This window comes from Parasteatoda tepidariorum, chromosome 8, assembly GCF_982258835.1.
Source record: "Parasteatoda tepidariorum strain Cologne lab strain chromosome 8, Ptep-v5.0, whole genome shotgun sequence".
Classification (NCBI taxonomy): Eukaryota; Metazoa; Arthropoda; class Arachnida; order Araneae; family Theridiidae; genus Parasteatoda; species Parasteatoda tepidariorum.
In genome coordinates this window covers 33,531,871-33,554,976 of record NC_141762.1, presented here as the reverse complement: position 1 = coordinate 33,554,976, position 23,106 = coordinate 33,531,871, and the positions used below count along the sequence as shown (strand labels likewise).

The 23,106-nt window shown below is 28.3% G+C and overlaps 3 protein-coding genes across 3 annotated transcripts in view; 1 reads left to right on the top strand and 2 right to left on the bottom strand.

Annotated features, from left to right (window-relative positions):
• Positions 1-3,704: 3,704 nt before the first annotated feature.
• On the bottom strand, positions 3,705-10,451 carry LOC107454013 (nucleoside diphosphate kinase 6, mitochondrial). Its single transcript, XM_043046465.3, has 6 exons — positions 9,859-10,451; positions 7,347-7,449; positions 7,221-7,260; positions 6,032-6,115; positions 5,769-5,845; positions 3,705-4,326 (listed from the first exon to the last, which is right to left on the bottom strand). The coding sequence occupies exons 1-6, from the start codon at positions 9,937-9,939 to the stop codon at positions 4,163-4,165; spliced, it is 549 nt and encodes a 182-aa protein (XP_042902399.2). The 5' UTR covers positions 9,940-10,451; the 3' UTR covers positions 3,705-4,162.
• Positions 10,452-14,331: 3,880 nt separating this feature from the next.
• LOC107454012 (transmembrane protein 70 homolog, mitochondrial) lies at positions 14,332-17,256 on the bottom strand. Its single transcript, XM_016071055.4, has 2 exons — positions 17,050-17,256; positions 14,332-15,996 (listed from the first exon to the last, which is right to left on the bottom strand). The coding sequence occupies exons 1-2, from the start codon at positions 17,164-17,166 to the stop codon at positions 15,472-15,474; spliced, it is 642 nt and encodes a 213-aa protein (XP_015926541.1). The 5' UTR covers positions 17,167-17,256; the 3' UTR covers positions 14,332-15,471.
• Positions 17,257-17,549: 293 nt separating this feature from the next.
• The window catches only part of LOC107454010 (putative ATP-dependent RNA helicase DHX34), a 31,077-nt gene continuing 25,520 nt past the window's right edge, over positions 17,550-23,106 (top strand). The window contains exons 1-3 of the mRNA XM_016071053.4: positions 17,550-17,637; positions 19,694-19,964; positions 21,142-21,230. Coding sequence (XP_015926539.2) covers positions 19,705-19,964; positions 21,142-21,230 — 349 coding nt within the window. The 5' untranslated portion in view covers positions 17,550-17,637; positions 19,694-19,704. The remainder of the gene's footprint in view (positions 17,638-19,693; positions 19,965-21,141; positions 21,231-23,106) is intronic.

Sequence of the window (23,106 nt, the reverse complement as noted above, 5' to 3'; positions counted from 1 at the left end):
TCATAAATGATGAATTTTTGGAATTGTTTTCTAATTTTTAATTTTAATCTTCCGCTGTTGGATAAAATATGGCACATCAAGATACGAAAATGAATAAAATAGAATATGAAATATCAAGACATGAATTAAATAAATACATTCCACTGAATAAGAAAAACAAGGAACGGATAAAATAAATAAATTGGATTACATAAGAAATGTCAAGACATTGATTAAATAAATAAGTTAGATAGAATAAGAAACATGAAGACACGTATTAAATAAATAAATTGGTTAAAAAAAATTTTAAAATTTTCCTAGCACACTTAAAGTTTAACATACATTAGTAATTAACACCATACCGTCGAAAATTATAGAAGATATTTCAGAAAATATCAAAATGTATTCGGCTGAAAATGTAAACACAAAATTTCAGTATTTTATTTTTTTCTTTGTAATATTGCGACTAAAAAATACACTTTTATAAAATATATATTGGAAAGAAACTCATAAATTTGAAGTGCGTTATGTAAATTTATCGCCAATTTTTAAATAATTACTTTCCCGTTAAAGAGAAAATATAAACAGCAGGCTTTGCCATTTCTTAAATCAGCAGCGTAAAAAAAAAATATTTAAAAAAAATAAATAGAACAGTCTATTTAAATTTTTCAGTGAAATCGACACGATTAACTAATTTTCATAAAAGCTCTTTCCTCCATCCTCCGTGTTTCTAGTCACGTCTCCAGCACGCTGCCCATTTAAATAATTAGCATACACAAGAAAATATTTTTATGATGTGATTGTCCTCCGGCGGTGAGCACGTGTTCGAAATGAATGCCAAACTAGACGATAAAAGCAACAAAGCTTGTCAGCATTCACGTGCAATAAAATTCCCAAATCAGATAATTTACAAACAAAAAAGAAGAACGCGCACTCGCAGGCCAAACGGTTTATCACGTGAATTAGTTTGCACTGAAGGGCTAAAAATGAACTTACCATCGTGAAGCGAGAAAAAAAAAATTACCAGGAGGATGAAAGACTTAAATTCTATGTTTATAATTAGGAAACCTTGAAAATTGGCAAGTACCTACCTTGATGTTTATTGGATCGGTTACAAAATTTTTTCGACACTTCTATGAGATAGAATTCAATTATTTTGAAATAGTGGACTATTTTTCTCAGAAAGACGGAAATAGAAAGAAGAGTTTCACTGAATAAGGAAACAATCGGTTCCACGACTAAGCGAAAAAACAAGATAAATTCTTAATTCAGGGTGATGATATGTAAATTCGATGCGACGTTTCTTAGACTTATCTCTAATGCATGCATATAAATAACATTTTCATAAGATTATTTAATAATAAGAGCCAATGGTACGCTCATATAAACCATAGTTTAAAAGGTAAAAATCTATTCATTCATTTAAAAAGTTTAGTCCTAGATAATTAAACTTTATAAATATTGTCAGAACCGTCTTTACGCATGGGCACCACTGGGGTCATCAACGTTAAAAAAGAATAACGTTATATACTTTTATGTTCAAGAATAGTGTTAAATTTTGGTACATATTTAGTTGAAAAATTTTTAGTTTTATTTTTTATTGAAGTGAAATACATAATTTGATAAAAATGCTATTAGACAAAATTATAAAAAATACAAACCCATTAAGTAATGAATAAATAGTTATAAAATGTTTTATACAGATATAAATAAAAAAACATTATCCCCTGGCACGACTTTTTTAATAAAATTATTACAGCTCTTTAAAGCAAAGATAAATTTTTATTTTCGCTCCTAAAAGAATAAATTTACAAATAAGTAAAAAATAAATTATTTAAAGTTTCAAAATATTAATAATTATATTATTTCAAAATATTTTTAAAAAAATTTTCAAAAATAGGCACTTAAATAAATAACTATATAGATTTTTTTATATCAATAAATTTCTATTATAAAAAATTTCTTATGTATTTTTTTCTTTTTATTTGGGGGGAGGCACTAAAAATCTCAATTTAAACTGGAAAATGCTGTAAAGAAAATTTAAAAAATATTAACGCATAGATAATATAGCTGATTTTAAAATAAATTTTTTAACTCCCTTTTCGTAAATTTAACACTTAATAAGCTTAAAAAATGCTATTGTAACAGTTTCTCATTGAAAATTCATTGTATTGCCCACTTAGTCTCAGAAATCACTTTTAAGCTCGATTTAAAATCTTAACTGATTATTTATAATTATTAAGAATAAAAATAATATTATAAGAGATTACACATAAAATTTCAAGGATGCTAATAAAATTATTTTACAATAAGTAGAAATACTATTTAGATATCCAGGTAATGATTTGTAATAGAAAAAAAAATTTAAATAAACTAGTTAATTTTAAATTTGTGTAAATTTTGATGTGCATATTATAATCATTGTGGATATTACAATTATTATATAAATATTAATGTAAATTATAATTTAAGAATGATTATTTGTCAATGAAGCACTAAAACTGTAGTAATGGCTCATCAATTAGTAGGCTAAATAACTACTTCTTCAAGATGTAATGAAAATACAGAGAAACCTGTTACCTGTGAAAATTTATATACAGCAGATCGATAATTCCATGCTTCATATGGAAAGATGGTCCATTTTAAAATCGTGATTTGTTTTGATATTCGCTAACAAAGAAGCATTCTACTTAACGAGGCAATTTAAATTTAGTTCGATTTCTTAAAAAAATGCATAATTCAGGAACAGGCAAAAGTGAGAATAAATCAAGAGAAAAAATAAATTAACACCAACTTGGATTTTTATTTAATTTTTACCTTCTTAATCAAAACTTTATTATTACCCTTTACCTTACTTTATTACGAAAAACTATTGTGTGATAATATTAGATTTCAAATCAGCAATTTATATTAGAAGTTAGAGAAAAACAAATTAATCATGATCATTTTTCTAACATATTCTTGATATGATTTGTGAGATTCTTTTACTGCCCTCAATAGTGTTGTGGTGATCTTCAACACTCCTCCATAATTTCGAATGGTATCTTTGATTAGTCTAAGAGACATAATAGTATTCTCATGGTGACTCACATTAAGCATTGCTTTATTTATCGAAAAACCTCTCTCTGGATCAGAATTCCCATGTGGCAAAATTAAAACAGTTTTAATTAATGTAGTTAAATTCTTATATTTTAGATTGCTTTTTTATTTATATTTAGCCTATAACTCTAATTTTTTAGGAACACCAACAATATTTTATCAGATTTTTAGGAATTTTAGGGTTTGCACATAGTTTTATGAATTTTAGGGGGAATGCGACCCCTGTTCACATAGACAGATGGATAGTTAGAAAAGGTAATAGTATTTTGATATTAGATTATTAATTATACACTTTTTATAGTAATTTGCTTTGATATACAGAAAATTATTTTTATTAATTGGACAATTTAAATTTAGTTTGATTTCTTAAATTATTTTAGTCGTAGGTTAAAAAAAAAAAAGTTTTACAATGAACTCTGATGCTTCACATAGATGTACAACTAGAAAAAGTGATGGTGTTTTATTAGTTAATTAATTATATATATATTTCTTAAATAGATTACTTCAATTAATTTAGTTCCTTACATTGAACGTTTTAAAACATTAAAATTCATGCCATTATGAACGATAACTTTTCAAGCGAAAAAAGAGTAGCAGTGAGTCCAATAACAACAAAGAAAGATATATATGAGATTAATGAAGCTTTTATTTACAAAAATATTAAGTCATATGAACATAGATAAAAACATGAGAATGAACTTAAAATGTTCATTTACAAGAAAAACAATAATAAAAAATGATATAGTACTTGTACAAAAACATAAAATTAGGAGAACAGTAAATCACAGGATAAGTTAAAGCAAATAAAGAAAAGTACATATTCTTTAGGAACAATAGTAGGTAATAAAATTGCTTTTTTTTTTCACAATACATCAAATCTAAATTTTTGATGCAGTTACCCAACACATTTTGATAAAATTCACAACTTCAGTTAAGCAAATAGACTAAATATACAAATGGTCGCTTTAACAAGATACAAAAATAAATAACATATAATATTCATAAAACCAAATCAGTGCCACAGGCACCAGCAGTCATCTTCTATAAGCTTAGCAAAGCCCTAAATCAGTAAAAATGCACTTTTTTAAATTTGCTGTGCTTTAGCATCTCTGATTTTGTGAATCCAACGTGCTGCATCAAACACTACATCATTATTTCGGAAAGTTTCTTCGTGGTATTTAAAAAAGTCATCCATATTGAAATCTGGGAAAAAGAAAGAGATTTCCCTGCGAGCTGTGTCGGGAGAATCTAAAATAAAAAATTATTTATTAAATTCTTTTTCCAAATGCATAGTATGTTATTTCTGCTTTTAAAAACCAATACACAGTTTTATTAATTTTTTAGAAAAAAAAGATTGTATTAAGAAAAGTGATTTCAAATAGAATCAGATTTTAATCAAGATAGAATCAGACTATTTATTACAAGGGCAAGAAAAATTAATTTCACAATAAAAAAACATCCTAAATGATCTGGAAATTTACAATAGCACTTACAATTTTTTTTTAATCCGTGACGATGAAAGCACTTAACAGTGTGTGACATTAAAGTGTAGATAACCATAAAAGTGAGTAGGAAATATGTCAGTTTATACCTTTATTTTGCAGCTGATTAATAAGTTTTGAGTTAAGAAGCTGTATAGAAACCAAAACTGCATTAAACATAGTATTTGCAGTAAGCTTCATTAAAACTTAAAAATATGTCTTAGGCAATCTAAAAGCAACGAGTACTATTTAGGGTGGAAAAAAAATTAACACGTTTATATACAAAGGTAAAGGAGAAAAAAGGAAAAGTTTTTGACACAGAATCAGTGGTAACATGTTCTAGACATCATGATCGTGTGCCCCGCAGTGGACTGATCGTTGAGACGGTTCCCAGCAGATCACCGAAGTCAAACATCACCGGCTACGGTCAGTGTGCGGATGGGTAACACTTGCATCAGTCTGCGTAGGGACCGAGGGTGTGCAGTATTGGTCCTCGTTAAACTGTTCTACCGTAAAGTGCTCAACTTCACAAGCAGGTCGTCGGGCCATCGAAGCGGAGGTGCCATCCCCTCTACAGAGGATCAAAATTGCGATGGCATGTCTTCAGATCATCCTCAGGGATGTTTCCCAAGCCGTCGTTAATAGCCCATTGTGCAGCTCTAGTGCGACGTAAATGAATTACAACAATCGTGATTGTGCATTAAGGTATAAAATAAAAATTCCAGAAATTCATCTGTTTCTCTGCACCATATTCACCCTTGACTAAATATTAAATAAAAAATGTTCTTATTATTTGTCTTATCACCCATAAGAACAAGCTTATACTTTTGAAATAATATTTTAAAATATCTTAGACTATTTAAAATGATAATACTAAAAATATAACGTTCATGTAATATTGTTGAAATATAAAGCATAAGCAATAATTAACTTCTTAAAATCTCATTTAACGAACAATATGCAATAAGCATAACTTTCGACCAGCAGAATAAATCATTTAAATCGTGAGAAATTGAATTGTGTGAAATTGAAAAACAATGTAGAGGGAAAAAATGCCCACTTGCGTAAGATATTAAATTACTAGTAATAAAAGATTCTGATTTCAGTTATCAAATGTGCAACCAATATTTAGAATTAAAAACTTGTATTTCCATTATTCTAACTAGATTAGATACATCTGAATTCTAACTAAAAATTAAAATTACTCACCTGAACCATGACAAGCATTTCTTGTATCTGTAAGACCAAACCTTGCTCTTATTGAATGAGGAGCATCAAACTGGGCTCTAAAAAAAGAATTTAGAAAATGTATTTTAATTCCATAATTAAAACTTTTTAGCATTTTTGAAAAAAATGTAACCGCCTAGAGGCAGATAAATAGATTAGCTTTATAATATGAGAAATTAGTACAGCACAAAAATGATGGATTAAAATATATATTTAATGAGAAATTAACAGAGTAAATTACTCACTTATAAACATGAGTTGGACCCATAAGGTCTCTCCAATGTTTGATAGCATTTTCTCTAGCAAGTACATGAGCAGACAATAAACCACTGAAATTAATAAAAAAGACAACAAAAAAAATTTAATTTTTAAAAAAAGAAATTTTAAATTTATAAATTATAAAATTAACTTTCAACATAAACATTGAAAAAGTAATTAATTTCTACTTAAATTAATATTACTCAGAAAGAAATCTACAAAGTATTTATGCTATATTAAAGTCTAAGATAGAATACTTGAGAAACCATCAATAAAAACTAATTTTCTTGCATCATAAATTGAAATTATAGCATTAAGAAATACAAATTTAGTAATTACAAGCAGAACTGATATTAATCCTTCATTAAATGTTTTTTTACATTTAAAAATTATATCTATATACATATATATGATCAATAAATTAAATATTCAAAAGCATAAAACAATATTAAGAGATGATCGAAAAGTTTCCATCAGAAGGCTTCATTAGCTTAAATATAAATAATTGACTCTGTTTTCTATTGCTTAAATAAGCTTGAAACTTTCACAATGGTGTCTACTGCACTTCATCAGATAGGAACCATTTACCTACCTTTCAGAAACTTCCAAACAAAAAGATCAGGACTGTAAAGAGACTGCACGAGTGTCAGCCATTTATGTAAATTCTACACAATAACATTTGTGATATTGTGACACGACTTATCTTGAGAAAAAATCACTGCCCACTTCTTGTTGTTGACATTGGATGTGGATAGCATCCTAGATTGACATACATTTTCAGTCACACAGCGACCAGGACTGAACTTTGACCTTCTTTCACAACTTTGGTTTTCGACAGACATGTTTCTTCCATGCACTTTCTTCATTTTCTAATGAATATTTATTAGTACTCGTCTTTTAGCAACCCAAAAAATACAAACAGCACATTTGTGCTGTTATGGAAATATTCAATAATAGTGTAGCCATTGTAATGCTTCACCATTTCCCATAGAACAAAGTTAAGCAGGAACCACACAATTCTATGGCTAGATGTCAGTGTTTATAAACCTTTAGGCAACCTATTTATATTTGTATATTTATACCAAGTAGTGAAGCCTTTAAAAGGAAATTTTTTTATCATCTTTATATTTATTTTCATCAATAAAACAATTAAAAAATTTTAAACATGATATTTACCTTGACATAAATGTTGATAGTCTATTGAAGAAAAATTTATCTGAAAGAAGGAATGATGATGGGTATTTTTTATAGAATAAACTATTAATGATACTATCAAATAAAAGTATTAAAATAAATATTTACTTTTATGTTCAGCATAAAACTTTTCAGCTTCAGAAGAATTCAATTGTGTAACCCTCGTGTCCACAAAATAAAAATTGTTTTCCAAAATTATTTGCCTTATCAACTAGAAAAAATAAATTACTTTAGAAGATTCTAATAAACTAAAAGATTTAAAACTTATCTACACGAAAATTGTTTGAAAAAAAAAAAGTTTATTATCAAAACAAAATCAGAAAGAATTTAAGTTGTCCTACAAGGGAAAAGGCATAATTATTGAAAACAAAAACAATCCATATAATTATATTTGGATGGATTACTTAAAATACTTTATCAGATTTGGTTAATTGTGTGAGTGAATAATTGTCGGATTCAGTAAACCAATTTTATTTTACTACGGATACAAGATGTATGTAAAAATAACCTTCTACAAGTGATTGAAATTAAGGGGATATTTCTGTATAGTAATCTGTCGTACCAACTACAAACGACAAGGTGCCAAATTGATTTTAAATGAGAGAATTTTAGGAAGAATTAAAAAAACCTATAGATGTTTGCCCATGGCTATGAGTTATACCCTTCAAGTTGGTCTCTTTCTGTGATGCTTTTGTGCTTGTTGATGTGCTTAGTCTCTCGCAGGCTGCTGGCCGGAAGTTGGCAAGGCTGAGAGATTATTCTGCCACAGATCACATTATGGAAATCTCCCCGAAATTAAAACAAAAATTATCAACTTTTTTTTCCAGAGAATCCAGACATGAGAAAAAACAGTTTAAAAATGAACTTATATTAGAAAATATAAATTCATTATATATATTATTAGAAAAAACTGAAACAAAACTATATCAACTTATGGTAGAAAAAATGAGACAAAGAACTAATGTGTTTTCACAGTAAAAATTTAACTCTGTATGCATGTCTTAATCGTGAACAATTACTTATTAGAAGTTAAGTTTCACTGCCAACATTTAACTCATAAACTTAAAGTATTTTATTTTAAACATTGAATTCAAAGCTTTTAGTAACTTTAAACTTTTTAAAGGTTGTGATGGTGAGAATCCCAGGAGGTAAAGTTTTTTTCTTTTTTTAAACATTGATACAATATTTAATTTCTTTGAGTATCAAAACATTTCATTAAAAAAAGTTAAATGGGGATATTTCCATATGGGTAAGTAAAAAGTTTCTTAAACTTGCAAAAAATTTCTTTAAAAAATTTAGTTAAGTCTCTTTTTAGTGCTCATTTGTTTTCTTTTCAGCTTTTCTTAGCTACTGCCCTTAAGTTGGTACTGATAAGAGCAATTATTTTGACACTGATACGGGTACTGATACGAAAATCTTCCCAACAATAAAGACGAAAGGGGAGAGAAAAACTATCAAATCAGTAGGCTCTTATCAATTACTACAGTAAGTGAAGATAGTAACATTTTTTCAAAAGTATATGTCAAAAAAGGGAAATTATAAATATATTTAATTTAAATACACATAACGTGATTTAAAGATGATGATCCAAGTTGCAGCATATAAAACAAAAACTAATGAGCTGATAAAAAAAACTTTAAAAATTATTGGAAAGATTCAAACTGCATTTGTTTAGAATTTCTGGAAGTACCTACTAGATTATTTAACACTTAAGTTACAAATAAAAAAACTTATTTTATAAAATGATCATAAATCTTCTCTAACCATGCATTTATGTTAGCTAAGTTTTTTCCAAAACCAAAATATATGCAAACTTTATAAAAAAAACAATTTGACAAATTAGTTTGTTGATAATTATCGATGGCTTCAATAAATTTGTTTAGATGCATTTAGTTAAAATATCTGAAATTTGAAATAAACATTGGATAGTTTGTTGACTATTTCAATGACTAGTAAGTCTCCAAACTAGAGTGATAATCTATGATAAATGTAATTTGAAATGCATTCATTAGTTGTTGTATTTAATTTTAATAATGGCTAAATAAATGTTTAAATTGCTAGGTGCTATAAAAGATTTGCTATTATTGTGCAGTTTTAAATTATACAAAACAAGACTGCAAATGAACAAATAATTTATAAGCAATAAATATTTAATCATATTTTTAAATATGTTACAAATATAATGATTTTCATAATGTTTGGAAACATCACTTTATCTGAAGCATTTTTCTTTTTGGTAAAAATATTTTGAACAAAAGAAAAGAAAATTGAAATATTTTACTTTACTAAACTCAAAAAAAAAAAAAATTTATAACAGAAGTTAGTATACTATTCAATTTGTTGTAAATTTTGTATAAGGACAAAAACAAAAAAATTGATAGTTATGAAGAACAAGTAGTGAGTAAATTTTTAAAAATAAATATGCAGCAGACACATATGTATTAAGAAAATTTGTCCTTTTTAGGGATGTAAATCTAATTACATAAATTAAATTAAAAAAATTAATTACACATATATTTATAATGAATTTCATGAATAAAAGAAAATCTTAAGTTCTGAAAACGACAAAATTGTTTATTTAAAATTAATACATTATAGTTTAATAAAAGGAAAAAAATACCTGCAGATTATAAGGATTTCTACAGACGTCAGGTTTAATAATAGCTAACGTAAGTTCTAATGGCGCTAAAAATTTCGACATTATTCAAAGCTTTCGAAGTTTCAATAAGAGATCAAGCTACAAATCGAATCTACCGCCAGCACTTCACCAGATGAATGAAAAGCTTCTTCGAACAGGAGTTTTATTCACATTTCCCATAACTTATCTGTTCACATGGTCACATCGTGTTTGTAAACACAATGACCTGGCGCTGCAGGTCGTTTATAAAAATAAAGCTATTTTAGAGATAACATCGATTCATGAATAAAAAAAACTGATGACTCGAAATGTCAATCCGTTGTATAAGTAAATGAATAATTAGATATTTTTTTAACAACAGAAAATTTCCAAAATTTACACTCAACTTTTAATTTTAGAACATGCAAGCAAATAAAAAATCAAAACGCGCAATGATTTTGTTCATAAAATGAATTTGCTCATAGAAATAAACGATTTCCGATTGTACACTTGCACTCATTGAGAACTTTTTGAACGTAAAAGTTGAAAAATTTGACTTTATTGAATCCGTTCAACCCATTTGAAACGACTAAAATGAACATTTTCTCTATCACATGGAACTGGCTTGATTTCTCTTTTTACTATTAACTTTTTACTTGTTTTTGCTGCTTAAGTTACACGCAGACCTTACATATGTGCGTTATTTTAATGGAACATTTATACTGCTTGCAATTTTTTTTTTTTGCATTCGAATTTAAGAAAAATCGAATTGGGTAAAACTATCACCCGCGAAAAACTCGCCAAACAGGAACCTGTAGAGAAATGGCCTATTATAAGCGTCATTTCTCATAACCTCAAATAGCAGAAGTCGATGCATTCGTTACGACGAAGTAGGTGAATTTTTCATTCATCTTGGTGCTCTATTAACCTACTCGCTAAATTCAAGAACGGCTTACGCAGCTCTTTTTGAACCTTAGACTTATTTAATGCTGTAGTTTTTATCTAATAATTTGTTTTTAACTTTATTAAAAACCATTGGCCCCGGCTCTCTGTCGCTCTTTATTCCCCAGAACTGCTGGTGCAGCTTTTGCAAAATCACCCATCACACTCAATTTATTTTATCCGTACCAGCAATGACAACGGAGCATAAAGACCTAAAGGTCTGGTTTCTTAGGACAAGCGCCTTATCTGGGCGTCAGCGGGACGTCAACGTCACGCTGACGCCAACAAAATACTGGTTTGTTAGCTCAAGGCCTGGTTTCTTAGAACTAACGCCTTATCTGGGCGTCAGCGGAAAGTTGACGTAGATCTGACGCAAAAAAAAATACTTTTTTGTTAGCTCAGCATGAGCAGTCGGTCCAACGCAGACACTATCTCTCATCGCGCATGCGTTAATAACGTAAACAAATATTTATTTTGAATTTGTATTGATTTTGTTATTGTCGACCAGTGTTTTAGAGAACAAATAATCACTTTGTCCAAGAAAAAACAAATTATAGCTGAGCTAAATGAAGAGTGCTATGTTTAATGAAGAAGCTATGCTTAATGTCAAAATCAAAAGCTTGGCTGATTTCAATGTGCTGTTGGATGTTGTCCGCCATTGCTTCTGTGGTTAACGCCACGTTGTAATCCAACTGCAGTTGAGTTGGACGGTAATTGTAGTTCAAGATGAGCGTACGATGACGTATACTATCAAACTCACAAATGGACCAATCAGAGGTTAGCGCTGATTTCCAGCTGACGGCGTCCTGTCCTAAGAAACCAGGCCTTAAGAAAGCACTCACCTCAATTGTCCTTTTAGCACGTTTTTGATAAATGCATGTTTCCAATCTTTGCATTTTTCCCTTCCAAAAATTCGCAAAACGCTCTGTACGTGGAAGTAGCACGTACGTTCGAATCCAGCGGTAACCATGCGTGAATCTTTACGAAAACATGAGTTTATAAGCCATCTATGTCATACGCACACAATCCGGCATACAAACAATATATTGATACATATTTCATATCAGGACTAATATAGACAATTCGACCATATTGACCCTCTCCTCCTACCAATATTTTATAACCGTCATTGAACAGCCGATCCAATTTTGGGTTTTCGACTGCTAATGTTCAACTCTGCAACCTTGTAATTTGAACCCAATCCAGAAGACAACGGAACTCCTGGATCAAGTTTGGGGAGAATTTTGCCTTTCTTGGAGGACTTTCTGATGGAACTAACCCACGTTTGCGTTACATGGAGAGGAAAACCGCCCACGGTTAGTCCGACGGCAAGGGGACCCATGATCCGTCTGCTACTGAGAATATTTTATGGCAGCACTATGGTCGTGCAAGCCGGGTGCGGAATTCGTACAGGCTAGCCATTGCTGGGATTCGAAACTGGTTTGGCTGTGTAAAAAATGATGGCTGGCGCAAAGCTGAATCAGTCGGGACGGAATCACAAAGATCTCCAAGTTCTCATAAAAAAATCAATACCTCTAGGGTAGGGATGGATAAATTACGGCCCGCGGGACAACTGTGGCCCGCCGGAAGATTTTATCCGGCACGCGGATAGAATTTTTATTTGTCGATCAGTGGCAAATATAAACAATATTCATCCATTTTCCTGTCGACTATGTTTAAAATTATTTCTGTTTTTCCTTTTTTAACAAAGTACTGATGACATTTTTAGTCTCTATTTTTGTTCTACAAAACATAAATTGATGGAAATAGTTAGCACAGACAGCTTCAATTGGTAAACTGCTGAAAGCAGATGTTCTTTATAGAATGGCCTTAGATTGGCTCCAACTAGCGTTTGTCTTTCTCGAGGAGCTGACTTATGGAATCTAATATAGGTAAATTGAACTTCACATTTGGCAGACTGCGCATTTTACGCTCCAAAGAGCGGACAATCTAACAATCATCTGAAGCAGTTGTTTCTAAATATGCCAAAGTTTTACAAATCATTACCAAATGCTAATTTCCAAAATTTAATATTTCATGCCCAGAAAATCAGTGTTATGTTTGCTTATGTTATATATGTGAACAAGAGTTTTCAACTATGAACCTTAGAAAAAATCATTTCAGAAGTAGACTAACAGAAAAGCATTTAGCCTTGTTCCTTAAAATAAGCACATCTCACTTCGAACCTTAATAGAAGGAACTTTTAAAAATTAAATCGCAATTTCCTTCATCTCACTAAATATTTAAATTAAAACTTGTAAATCGCTTTTTTTCTTTTTAAGTTTTGAAGTTTTTACTTGGTCCACCAAACATTTTTTTTCTTGATTTTTGGCACTCGACCAAAAAAGTTTGCCCATCCCTGCTCTAGGGGTACTGGATCGGAGATTGATCATGCTCTGACTCAGGTCAAAATCACGATATGCGAACGATTGAATGGTGTGTGAATGTAACCTCAGTATAAAACAGAAAGTGGCGTATGTATGTTGTCACCAGATCATCCTCGGGGATGTTTCACAGATCGTCGCCAATAGCCCATACTGCAGCTCAATTGTTAATGTTTGTAATGGAATTGTTTGTCAACTTAAGAGCAACGTTAATAAAAAGTGCCAAACTATGAAGTACTTTCTTACATTTATTTACTTTGCATTTTTTCTTAATTTCAAAATATAGAAACATGTAAATATTTAACTTCCCATTTCGTTATGTTAATTGATAAAATTATATTTAATGCGTGGATTTATAGGAAGTTTGTCCATATTGTCTTTTTCCCATCTTTTGATTGTTTTTAAAAAAAATGAAGCGTAGTATAAAATTTTTTTCATTCTTTATTAATAAAATTATATTTAGGGCAGTTAGTTTGTTCAATATTGCCATTTTAATAAAACATTTCATTTTTAACTTCAGATTAAGAATTTAAATGAAGCCGATGAAGTAGAAACTACGTTATCTTAAACAAAATTTAAAAATCATTATTTTTAAAAATTATTTTGCCCTTGATTTATTGCTGCTTTCCTTTAAACTGTTTGCGCAATCTCTTTTATTTCACCTTTTTGAATTACAATGGTACAAAAGCTAAGACATCTTTGATTAAACATTTGTTCATTAAGCGCAAATTTAAAGCTGATAAAATAAAAGCATAAAAGTTTAATCCTTAAAAACTTAGAATGCAGTATTCGCTTTATTTGTATGGATTTTATCTTTTTTATAATGTATCATAAAAACAAAAATTTAAATATTTATTTCAGATAATTCCGCATTTAATTTTAAGAGAAATGGCGAAAGAAATTTATCAGTTCTAATAAAAAATAAACTTGACTCAGAAGAAAGGTGTCAATGATGGGACCATTTAAAGGTAAAAAGTGAGGTCAAGTGTCAAAATTTATAGCTCCTAACATAATTTTTTTTTACATAAACTTTAACATTTGCTGTCGCTCACCAAACCCGTTGATTGCAATGTCAATGGGACTCTAGTATATAATACTTGTTATTCCTGAAATTCAAACTTATCAGTAATAATCAAGAACACAACAAAAGTTTCCAATAACGATTCTAATATTTATTGGTCAGCAAAATTTGTTTATTTGGACTGCACAGCATTTTCAGTTTTAAATAATACTTAAAGTATGAGTAAAAATCAAACTAAATGAAAAATCTATCATAAGTTTCTCATTGTTTTAAATTCGTATAAAATACACAAAGAAAACACACACAGAATAGGAAGTTAACTTTCAAAAAAGTGTGTTTAATTAGATTCTACAACATTTTCAGTTGATGTTTTTAAAAAGCAATATTTAATGCATAGGCCATAAAATAATATCTCTGTAAATAAATTTCTATTACTTAAATTTTTTATATAATGTATGAAGATAATATCAATATAGAATATGTATTTATCTCATGGTCATTCAACATTCTTCACGAGTTATATTTCACAGATTTTACAGCCAACCAGTGGTTTCTTTAACATTTTTTTTGTCACCATAAAGACTTTATAAAAAATAGAATTATGCTTAATGCATTCAACATACAAATATTTTAATGAAGATTTGCAACGTACATCACAATAAAATAATTTAATAAGTACCTTCACAAATTTGGAATTTTCTCTAAATTTTTAAATATACTTCAACTATAAATTTATTCACTAGACATAGTAACATGAATATCATTAATAAACTTTAAAACATTTTTTTAATTGTCTTGTTATGTAATAAGAAAAAAACATTTGTGTTACAGATGTATAGACATTTCACATCTAAAATTTGAAATGATTATAATTATTTCACTATTGAATTATAAACGAGAAAATTTTCAATGAGTTTTTAACTCCTTTGACGCCAGCTCTTTTTTCTCTCACAATTGTTTTTTTTTTAAATATATATAGGTAAACTACATTATTCTAAATAATTATAATTCTGTCAATAGTTTTTTTTTCTAAAAAGGAATTTTTGCAACATGGGTACTAAGTGAAATCAAATGACTCCCTTCATTTCAACTTCCTATTTTCTTTCCTTTTTAATTCACATCCTTTTTTGATTTAAAAATTAGAACATAATTCAATATTTAAAGCATAAAAAGAGGATAACTGTTAGACACAGAGTACATACTAGATAATTTCATTATGTTCTTATTAATCCTTTAAAATTAGAACAATAGTAAATTGAATAAGGTAAGCTACACTGTTTTTTCTCTTTCACTTTCCAGTTTAAAATCAAAAGGTTTGTCATAACCCATCATTAGGCAATATGCATCAGGGTCTTTGACCATATTTGAATCAACAAAATAAGGAGTATTTTTCACTTTAAATGATGTGAACATCCCTGGTAGATCTGGAATGGTAACATCCGAGGCTGTGAATGTAATTTGCTTTTTTTGGCTGGCAAGATTGAATGTAGTTGCATAGAAAATTTTAGTCACAGGATCATATGTTAGTTCTAATATGTACTTTTTTGTAATCCAGTGAAGTAGAAAAGGAGTACACAGAAATCCTGTTGAAACAATGCCAGTGGCACAAGCAAACACGGGACTTGTATGCCACATATCTTTAAGAAAAACGGGTAAAACAGCAAAGCCAACCATGCTAGAGGATAGAGACAGAAGTTTGGTTATCTTTAAACGCCTTTTCAATGGCGCTTCATATACAAGTGTTCTATTTTCTGGTGGTGGCTGTTGTGAGTTACATGCTGAAGAGGTATTAACCTGTAATAAATTAAGTAAATAAAATATTATATAAAAATTTAAGTGTTGTAATATTAGCATGAAAAAAAATCAACATTTAAATACTAGAGGTAAGAAAACAAAAAATATGATTATGTAAGCTACATAATTTCTTAAAATTATTTTTTTTTCACCCTCAGGGTATAAGGCTTTTGGACAATGATGTCTATATAAAATATTTAAATTACTTATAAAGAAATATTAATCTTATTTAAAGTTAAATTAATTTAGAAATCAATTAAAAAATAATAAGCTTAAATGCAGGTTTTTTGCATCAAGGTTTGAGAAAATAGGTACGAAAAGGGTAATTAAATAATTAAAGAAAAAAACTAATATTGAACATTAGATTTGTGGGGATACTAAATGTTGAAACTAGTTTTGCTAATTACTTAAGCACAATGTAACATAAACTCATTTGTAAGAATAATATATAATTCTTGAAAATAGAAATTCATTTAATACTTTTATTTATTTTTTTCAGTCAACAAGCTATAAAATATTTCAGATTCTTGCTCCTGCTTGTTCTACTGCCTATTTGCTGAATCGTCTTTAATGCCTCATAGAGTTAATATTATTTCATGTTTATAAACAATACGATTCTAAAAGGTAACTTTCACGCAATTAAACACGTGGTTTCATATAGCTTCTACAATATCAATTTGAGACGTTTCCTTGATTTCTTACACATCACTTAAGTTATAACAAAAATGCTAAGCGTTTTTGAGACGGAAATAATTGGGCATAAATTGATAAAAACTCTTAAACTCAAAGTTTAAAATGCTTAATTATCTTTGGGGAAGTAACGATACAGTTTTTGTTTTAATAGACTGCAATTACGATAACATGGTAGCAAAATTTCACTTAGGAGATTGCTGTTGGCCAAACCATTTACTGAAATAGGAATACCCCAATAATGTATCTATGTTTCCGGCTGCTTTAATAGAAGCTTGCACCACGAAAAGAATCGTCAGTGGCATTGAGTTTATGTAAAAGCAAACATGAATTATTATATCAGAAGAAACATATTAATCTTACCGCTCGAAAGCTTTCATAGTTGTTTAATTGATTACAGTTCTTAAAGTATCTTAAATTACAAAATTTACGATTTAAAGATGTGTTAAATATCTTGCTTAGTGTGTGAAGTTTAGCCATATTTAAAGTTTTCACGTTTTTATCTTGATTTCGGTATTATTTATTTGTGTATTTGATTGATGAATTGATTGAATATTGTTGATGGCATAAGACTGCTTAATTTTGTTTAATCAATGCTCTATAAACACTGCTAGTTCACTTCAACAGCCACATTATAAATTTAATTCAATCAGATGACTAAACCAAAAGTTTTCATAAATGAGAAAAAAACACTGATTTAAGAAGATTTTCTTGTTGTATTAAATGATTTTTCGTTTTATTTCTGAGCTTTAAGTCTGTTTTATATTTGTTAAATCTATAATGAGCATCTGCTGAAAAAATATCCACTTGATATTTTTCTTTATAGATCAAATTCTAAATATATTGGCAACAGTATTGATTGATTACGTTGTTGTTTACCTTTTTCTCTGTTTTTGTGTTCTGCTGCTGTTGAAAGAACTAAAAAAAAAAGAGAGAAACCTGGCCATTCCAGTATGATGCGAACTCTTCAGTCTTCTAAATTTTATTAAAAATATACTACACAATTATAATTTATCCAAGTCAAATCAACTGTGCTTATCGAATTCTAAATGATAATCGATTTGATTGAACTGTTCTTTATTACAGTCTGACTTTTTAACATAATTAAGTAGCTTTATAATGTAAATAGTTGTTTGTTATTAACAAATAGATTTAAGCATTTTACTATGTTTAACGAAGTAAATAAATTCTGTTTTAATATATAAACACAGTTAAGTCCCACCATCACTTTATTTTAGCATGCATAGTTTTCAGGATATTATTTTCTTAATCATGGTTGTACCTGAATAAGTAATAAGTGGGCAGATTTGTATAATGCTTATGACAATAAAATTCAAATAATTCATGGCATTGTAAACCATAGTTATCCCATATTAAGTGAATGTTCTTATAAAAAGGGAGAAATAAAGCCCTAGTTTAATAATTTAAGTCTGAAAGATTATTAAGTAGCACTATTCAAAAAAGCATTGTAACATAAAAATGTGGGCAAAATAGTTTGTATTGCCTTTTGAAGTTAAAAAATTCATGTGTGATTTTCAATTCATGTGTTTCTGAGTCACTAATACTGTAAAAAAGGGGCTTATTTGTTCTTCATATAATTGATGTTCAATGTTGAGTTTTCTTAAAAATAATTTTTAGTAAATTGATTGGGGCCTCAAATGATTTCTATTTTGATGTTTAATTTAGTATTTTTATCTTTAAGAATCGCTACATTTATTCATACTTTATTATCAAATTTTTTTTTCTTTTGCCATGTTTACAGCTATTCTAGATAGATAACATGTGGACAAATTTACAAATAGTTCAAATAAGCTTTAGAGTTCTTTTAATTCTTGGTAAATGGGACCAAAGCCCATAGAATAAGTTAATATTTCTATTAGAAAAGGAATATATTGACACAAAACTGCATCTAACTATAATGTTACATCTGAAATAAGATAGTTGATTATCACAATCGATTATAAAGAGCTATGTAACACTATAATGAGGATAATATTATTAGAAAGTATAAGAGAAAGTAGTGAATTCATGTGTGATTTACAAAGCACACTATCAGGGGTCTGTCTAGGTTTTTTTGAGAGGTACCTATTTTATGAAAATTTGGACATAATTTGTGAAAAATTAAAAATTATATTTAAAAATCCAACACAAAAATATGGCAAGAATATGGATTTATCATTTCTTAAGACAATGAATAAAATTTTAAGATAAAGTATTCTGTGAAATTACCGTTTTTCCTAAAATTAAATTTGTAAAACTACCGTTTTTCCTAAAGTTGATTTTGTGAAGGTACCGCTAAACGGTAGTAAATTCGGTCTGGACAGACCCTTGACTATAGCACAAATGAGGCGCTCAGAATAAAAATAATAGATTCCAACCAACCTTAAATGTATGACACTATATTCCTGCTACCTATATTCTTTATTTTAAAGCATCAAATGAATTTGGAAATACTAAAAGTCCCATTTTACACCTTCTGAATTCTTTCTAAGTAAAGATAAACTAATTCTTTGTAAATAAAATGTTAGTCAATCAGAAAATGGAATTTGTTTCAAATCTATCATTATTATTTTTAGTGCCTTAATTTATATTTACTAGTATTATCATTGCAATTTACATTTTCAATCTTTATAATAATCATAAATTTATAATTTGCATAGTTTTTTGGGGGTTTGCATAGCTTTTATGTGTATTTGAACGATCTTCGCAAAGAAATGAGTATGTGTTTCTTTTATTTGTATAAAATAATGACGACATTAATAATAATCTAATAAAGGCATCTTTGAATAATAATCTTTACAATAATATAAAGCATAAAATATAGAAGTTAGTTATAAATCTTATTTACATAAAGTAATGTAATTGAATTTAGCAATCATTGCGATTACTGATCCAGTAATCAATTGATGAATCCATAACATGCACAATTAATATTTTTGATTGTTGTGATTCGGATTATTAGGACTTTACTGTTTGAAATGTTTTTATAATAAATATATTTTTTTAGTTTGTTATCAAATGGAAAAGTTTAAGAAAAGAATAAAAGGAGAAGATTCAACTGGTAAACATTCTTCTTCAACTTCAACAAAAGATGCTGAAGATTATAATCACTCAAAAAAGTTAATATCCAAATCTTCAAGAGAAAAGGAGCCAGTAAAAAGTACTATATCAAATGAAGAAAGAGTATTTTTTGAAAACAGCAATGCTTATTTCCCTTGGTTTGAGTACAGAAGCACATTAAATAAAATATTTTTTGACTATAAAGGAAAAATTAAAAGGTAAATTGTAGTTTGATATTTTTGGTGTTGTAGTTATTTGGTGAATTTTCAGTCTATTTTTAAGCATAAAAATATACTAGGATTTATCATTGTGATCACTATCAATTTATCTAAAATTTGAGTGGAAAATGTTGTCGCGGTCTATGAATAGATTATAACGTTTCATCTTTTTCCTTTTAATTTATGTAGTAGTGCTTATATTTTAAATTTTTGGTTCACCCCTAAAACCAGCCAAAAAAGTTTACAAATATATATTTTTTTATTTTAGTTTAATATACATTTTTACGATCAAACTTGTTTATTAGGAGAACAAAGAGATGAAGGCAATTTGCTTATTAAATCAGCATGCTCATTAAACCCGAGTCAGCAGAAATAATATAAATAAAAGTTAAATATTGATTGTAAAAAAACATTTCTGATATTTTTAATTTTCTTATTTTAATGACTTTTAAAGATATATCATATCATATATGTGGATCATATTAAAATCATTGAATCAATGGTGAATTTATTTTAACTTAATATTGTTATTATTTTGCTGTAAATATGTTTCTATTTATTTGTCTATGGTTTCGGGTTATAACTCCATTTTTATGCATTTTTTCATTAAAAAGTTCTCTATACTAGGGCATTTTAAAAATTTTTAAAGTTTTTAAAATTTTAAAAATTTTGTCTTTCAAGTACATTTATAATTCATGCCATGTCCTAGTGTATATATATATATATATATATATATATATGCTTAGCTGTTAACTCTTTCGGTTTTTTGGGAAAATTTTATTTTCATATTTAAAATGGTCGCAAGACTCATATTTCATTAAACTTTTTTAATTATTATAAAAATTATAAGTAAGTTTGACCACTACTACAAATAAATTATTATGACAAATATATAAAATCATAATAGTCTTTGCAGTAAATTTCAACCTAGTCCAAATATAAATATATTTTCTAGTAAGATTGTTTTTCGGTATTTATTTTACTATAATTCAGAAAATCCATTTTCGGAAAGCGTGAAAGTTAGACAGGTGTGTATAAATATATATCTATAATCTTTGTATATCTTCTTTGTTAAACTTAAAACTTTTAATTCAATTCTGCCATTGAATTTGTGGATATTTTATGTTACTTATGAAATGAAATAGTTAATTATTTTATGTTTTATTTTTTTCCACAGAAATACACCTGAGTATGATGAGTTTTGGTTATTTCTAAAGAAATATCAAAAAGTTCAACAGAAGGCCTTATCTAAAAAGGAACAGTCTGGTATGATAATATGTTTTTACTTTAAATATATCTATATACAATGAAACCTCGGTTAAGCGGATACTCTTGGGACTGAAAAAATTGTCCGTTAACCCTAATAACGAAGTTTAAATTGTTTTTAGAATATTTACAATGATGCAAGAATAATTAAATAATCTGCAATAACTATCTGCAACAATATATATTTAAACTTTAAAAAATATTTTCTATATGCAAAAAGAATACATGAAGAAGTTTGATATAAATACATAATTCTAGATGTAGCTACAAATAAATGAATTTAATTTTCCTGTTAACACAGATATTCAAGTTAGTCAAATGAGCTTAAGTCCTCAGTCGGTTTCAATTATCAATTATTATGTTTACACCCCCTAACATCTACTCATCACTTGATAGGAGATGTGGTTAATACCTCCTTGAAAGTAAACCTCCTGCGATTCACAGAAAGAAAAAGAAAAAATGAAGAAATTTTTTTTTTACCTGTAAGGCAGGAGGACCTATGAAGTTGATAGATTTACAATTAATCGTCTATCAAGTGTCTGAATAAATGTTTCATTTATATGAACTCGTCAAAGATTATTTTTCTGTTCTCTTTCTTTTTACCCCATCTGTGTTAAATACAGTCTTCAAATAGATAAGAAAATGAAAGAAATTTTCAGTGGGTAAAAAGCATTGAGAACATTAAGATATCATATCAGTTTGTGGGGTCTCATCACGTGTGTTATCCTGACAAAGTGATCCCTGTCTGAATGAGCAGTATCATTTTCTCTTCTTTCTTTGTAAAGATAAGGCAAGGTGACAAAAGAAAGATTGGTTCTTTAGTTGTGAAATAGCTTAACAATCTTTTTATTAATGGATAAGGCAAAAAATTTAAACTAAAAGTAGTGAAAAATTGCATTTTTTTCCTTGCAATTTAAGGCAGAAAAGTTTTTCTTTTTCAAATGTAGGAAAAATAGTGTCTGGTTTGAAGAGATTGAAAATAACTTTTCAGGGCAAAAATGACTGTCCGTGTCTGGTTACACTAGTGTCCGCTTTTCAGAGAACATACATAATGGATTATCCATATAGAAGATTCACGGGGAATTGAAAACATGTTCGTACTGAGAGGCGCCCGTTTTGCAGAAGTGTCCATAACAGGAGGTTTCACCATATATATTTTTTACTTGTTTACTTTGTATTTTACATATATACTATTGAGTTAAAGTTGTTTTAATGAAATTTTTTCTATTGAGACTAGGTTCTTTTGTCCATTTTTCTTTAGTTAACAGGCATAAAGTTTTTGGTGGGTAAAATTGAATGTGTTCTTGTTTTAAGATTTGTTTTTGTTATGCATAATTTATGAAGAGCTTAGTGGAAGAATATGTTAGGTGACATTTTTTCAAATATAATACTATCCTTTCATCATCAGGAAGCTAATGAAATATCCCCAAGGAGATGCTGAAGCATTATCAGGAAACTGTTGGAATATTATCAGGACGATGTTTAAATCTGTTTACAAATTGAAAATTGCTTAAGTGAAAAACCAGATATTACTAATTTATGTTTTATGTATGTTTACTGCTAATTGTAACATGTGTTTAGGTTTGAAAGTTTGAATTTTTTTAAAATGTCACTTAGCATGTTATTTAACTAAAGTGTTATTTAAACAAATTAAGAAAATTTAGATTGATGAACCTCTTGTCTTAAAAAGATGTATATTATTAAAGGTTGTATTAACTTGTTTCTAGATATAATTCATGAACTATTTTGAAAATTATTTCATGCTAATGCAAAGGTTGGATTAAAATCTTTAAGTTATCTTTTATAAATTTCATTTATAATTTTCTCTTAATTCTAAATTTTATTATAATAGAAAGAAAGTTTTATTTTCAGCCCT

Bases quoted from the DNA above. Each gene is read 5' to 3' on its own strand.
- LOC107454013 (XM_043046465.3), bottom strand. From the start codon at position 9,939: ATGTCGAAATTTTTAGCGCCATTAGAACTTACGTTAGCTATTATTAAA. The intron at 7,450-9,858 runs GTATTTTTTTCC...TATTTTTTCTAG, and splicing joins GAAATCCTTATAATCTGCAG to TTGATAAGGCAAATAATTTT. The intron at 7,261-7,346 runs GTAAATATTTAT...TCCTTCTTTCAG, and splicing joins GTTTTATGCTGAACATAAAA to ATAAATTTTTCTTCAATAGA.
- LOC107454012 (XM_016071055.4), bottom strand. From the start codon at position 17,166: ATGGCTAAACTTCACACACTAAGCAAGATATTTAACACATCTTTAAAT. The intron at 15,997-17,049 runs GTAAGATTAATA...AATTTATTACAG, and splicing joins ACTATGAAAGCTTTCGAGCG to GTTAATACCTCTTCAGCATG.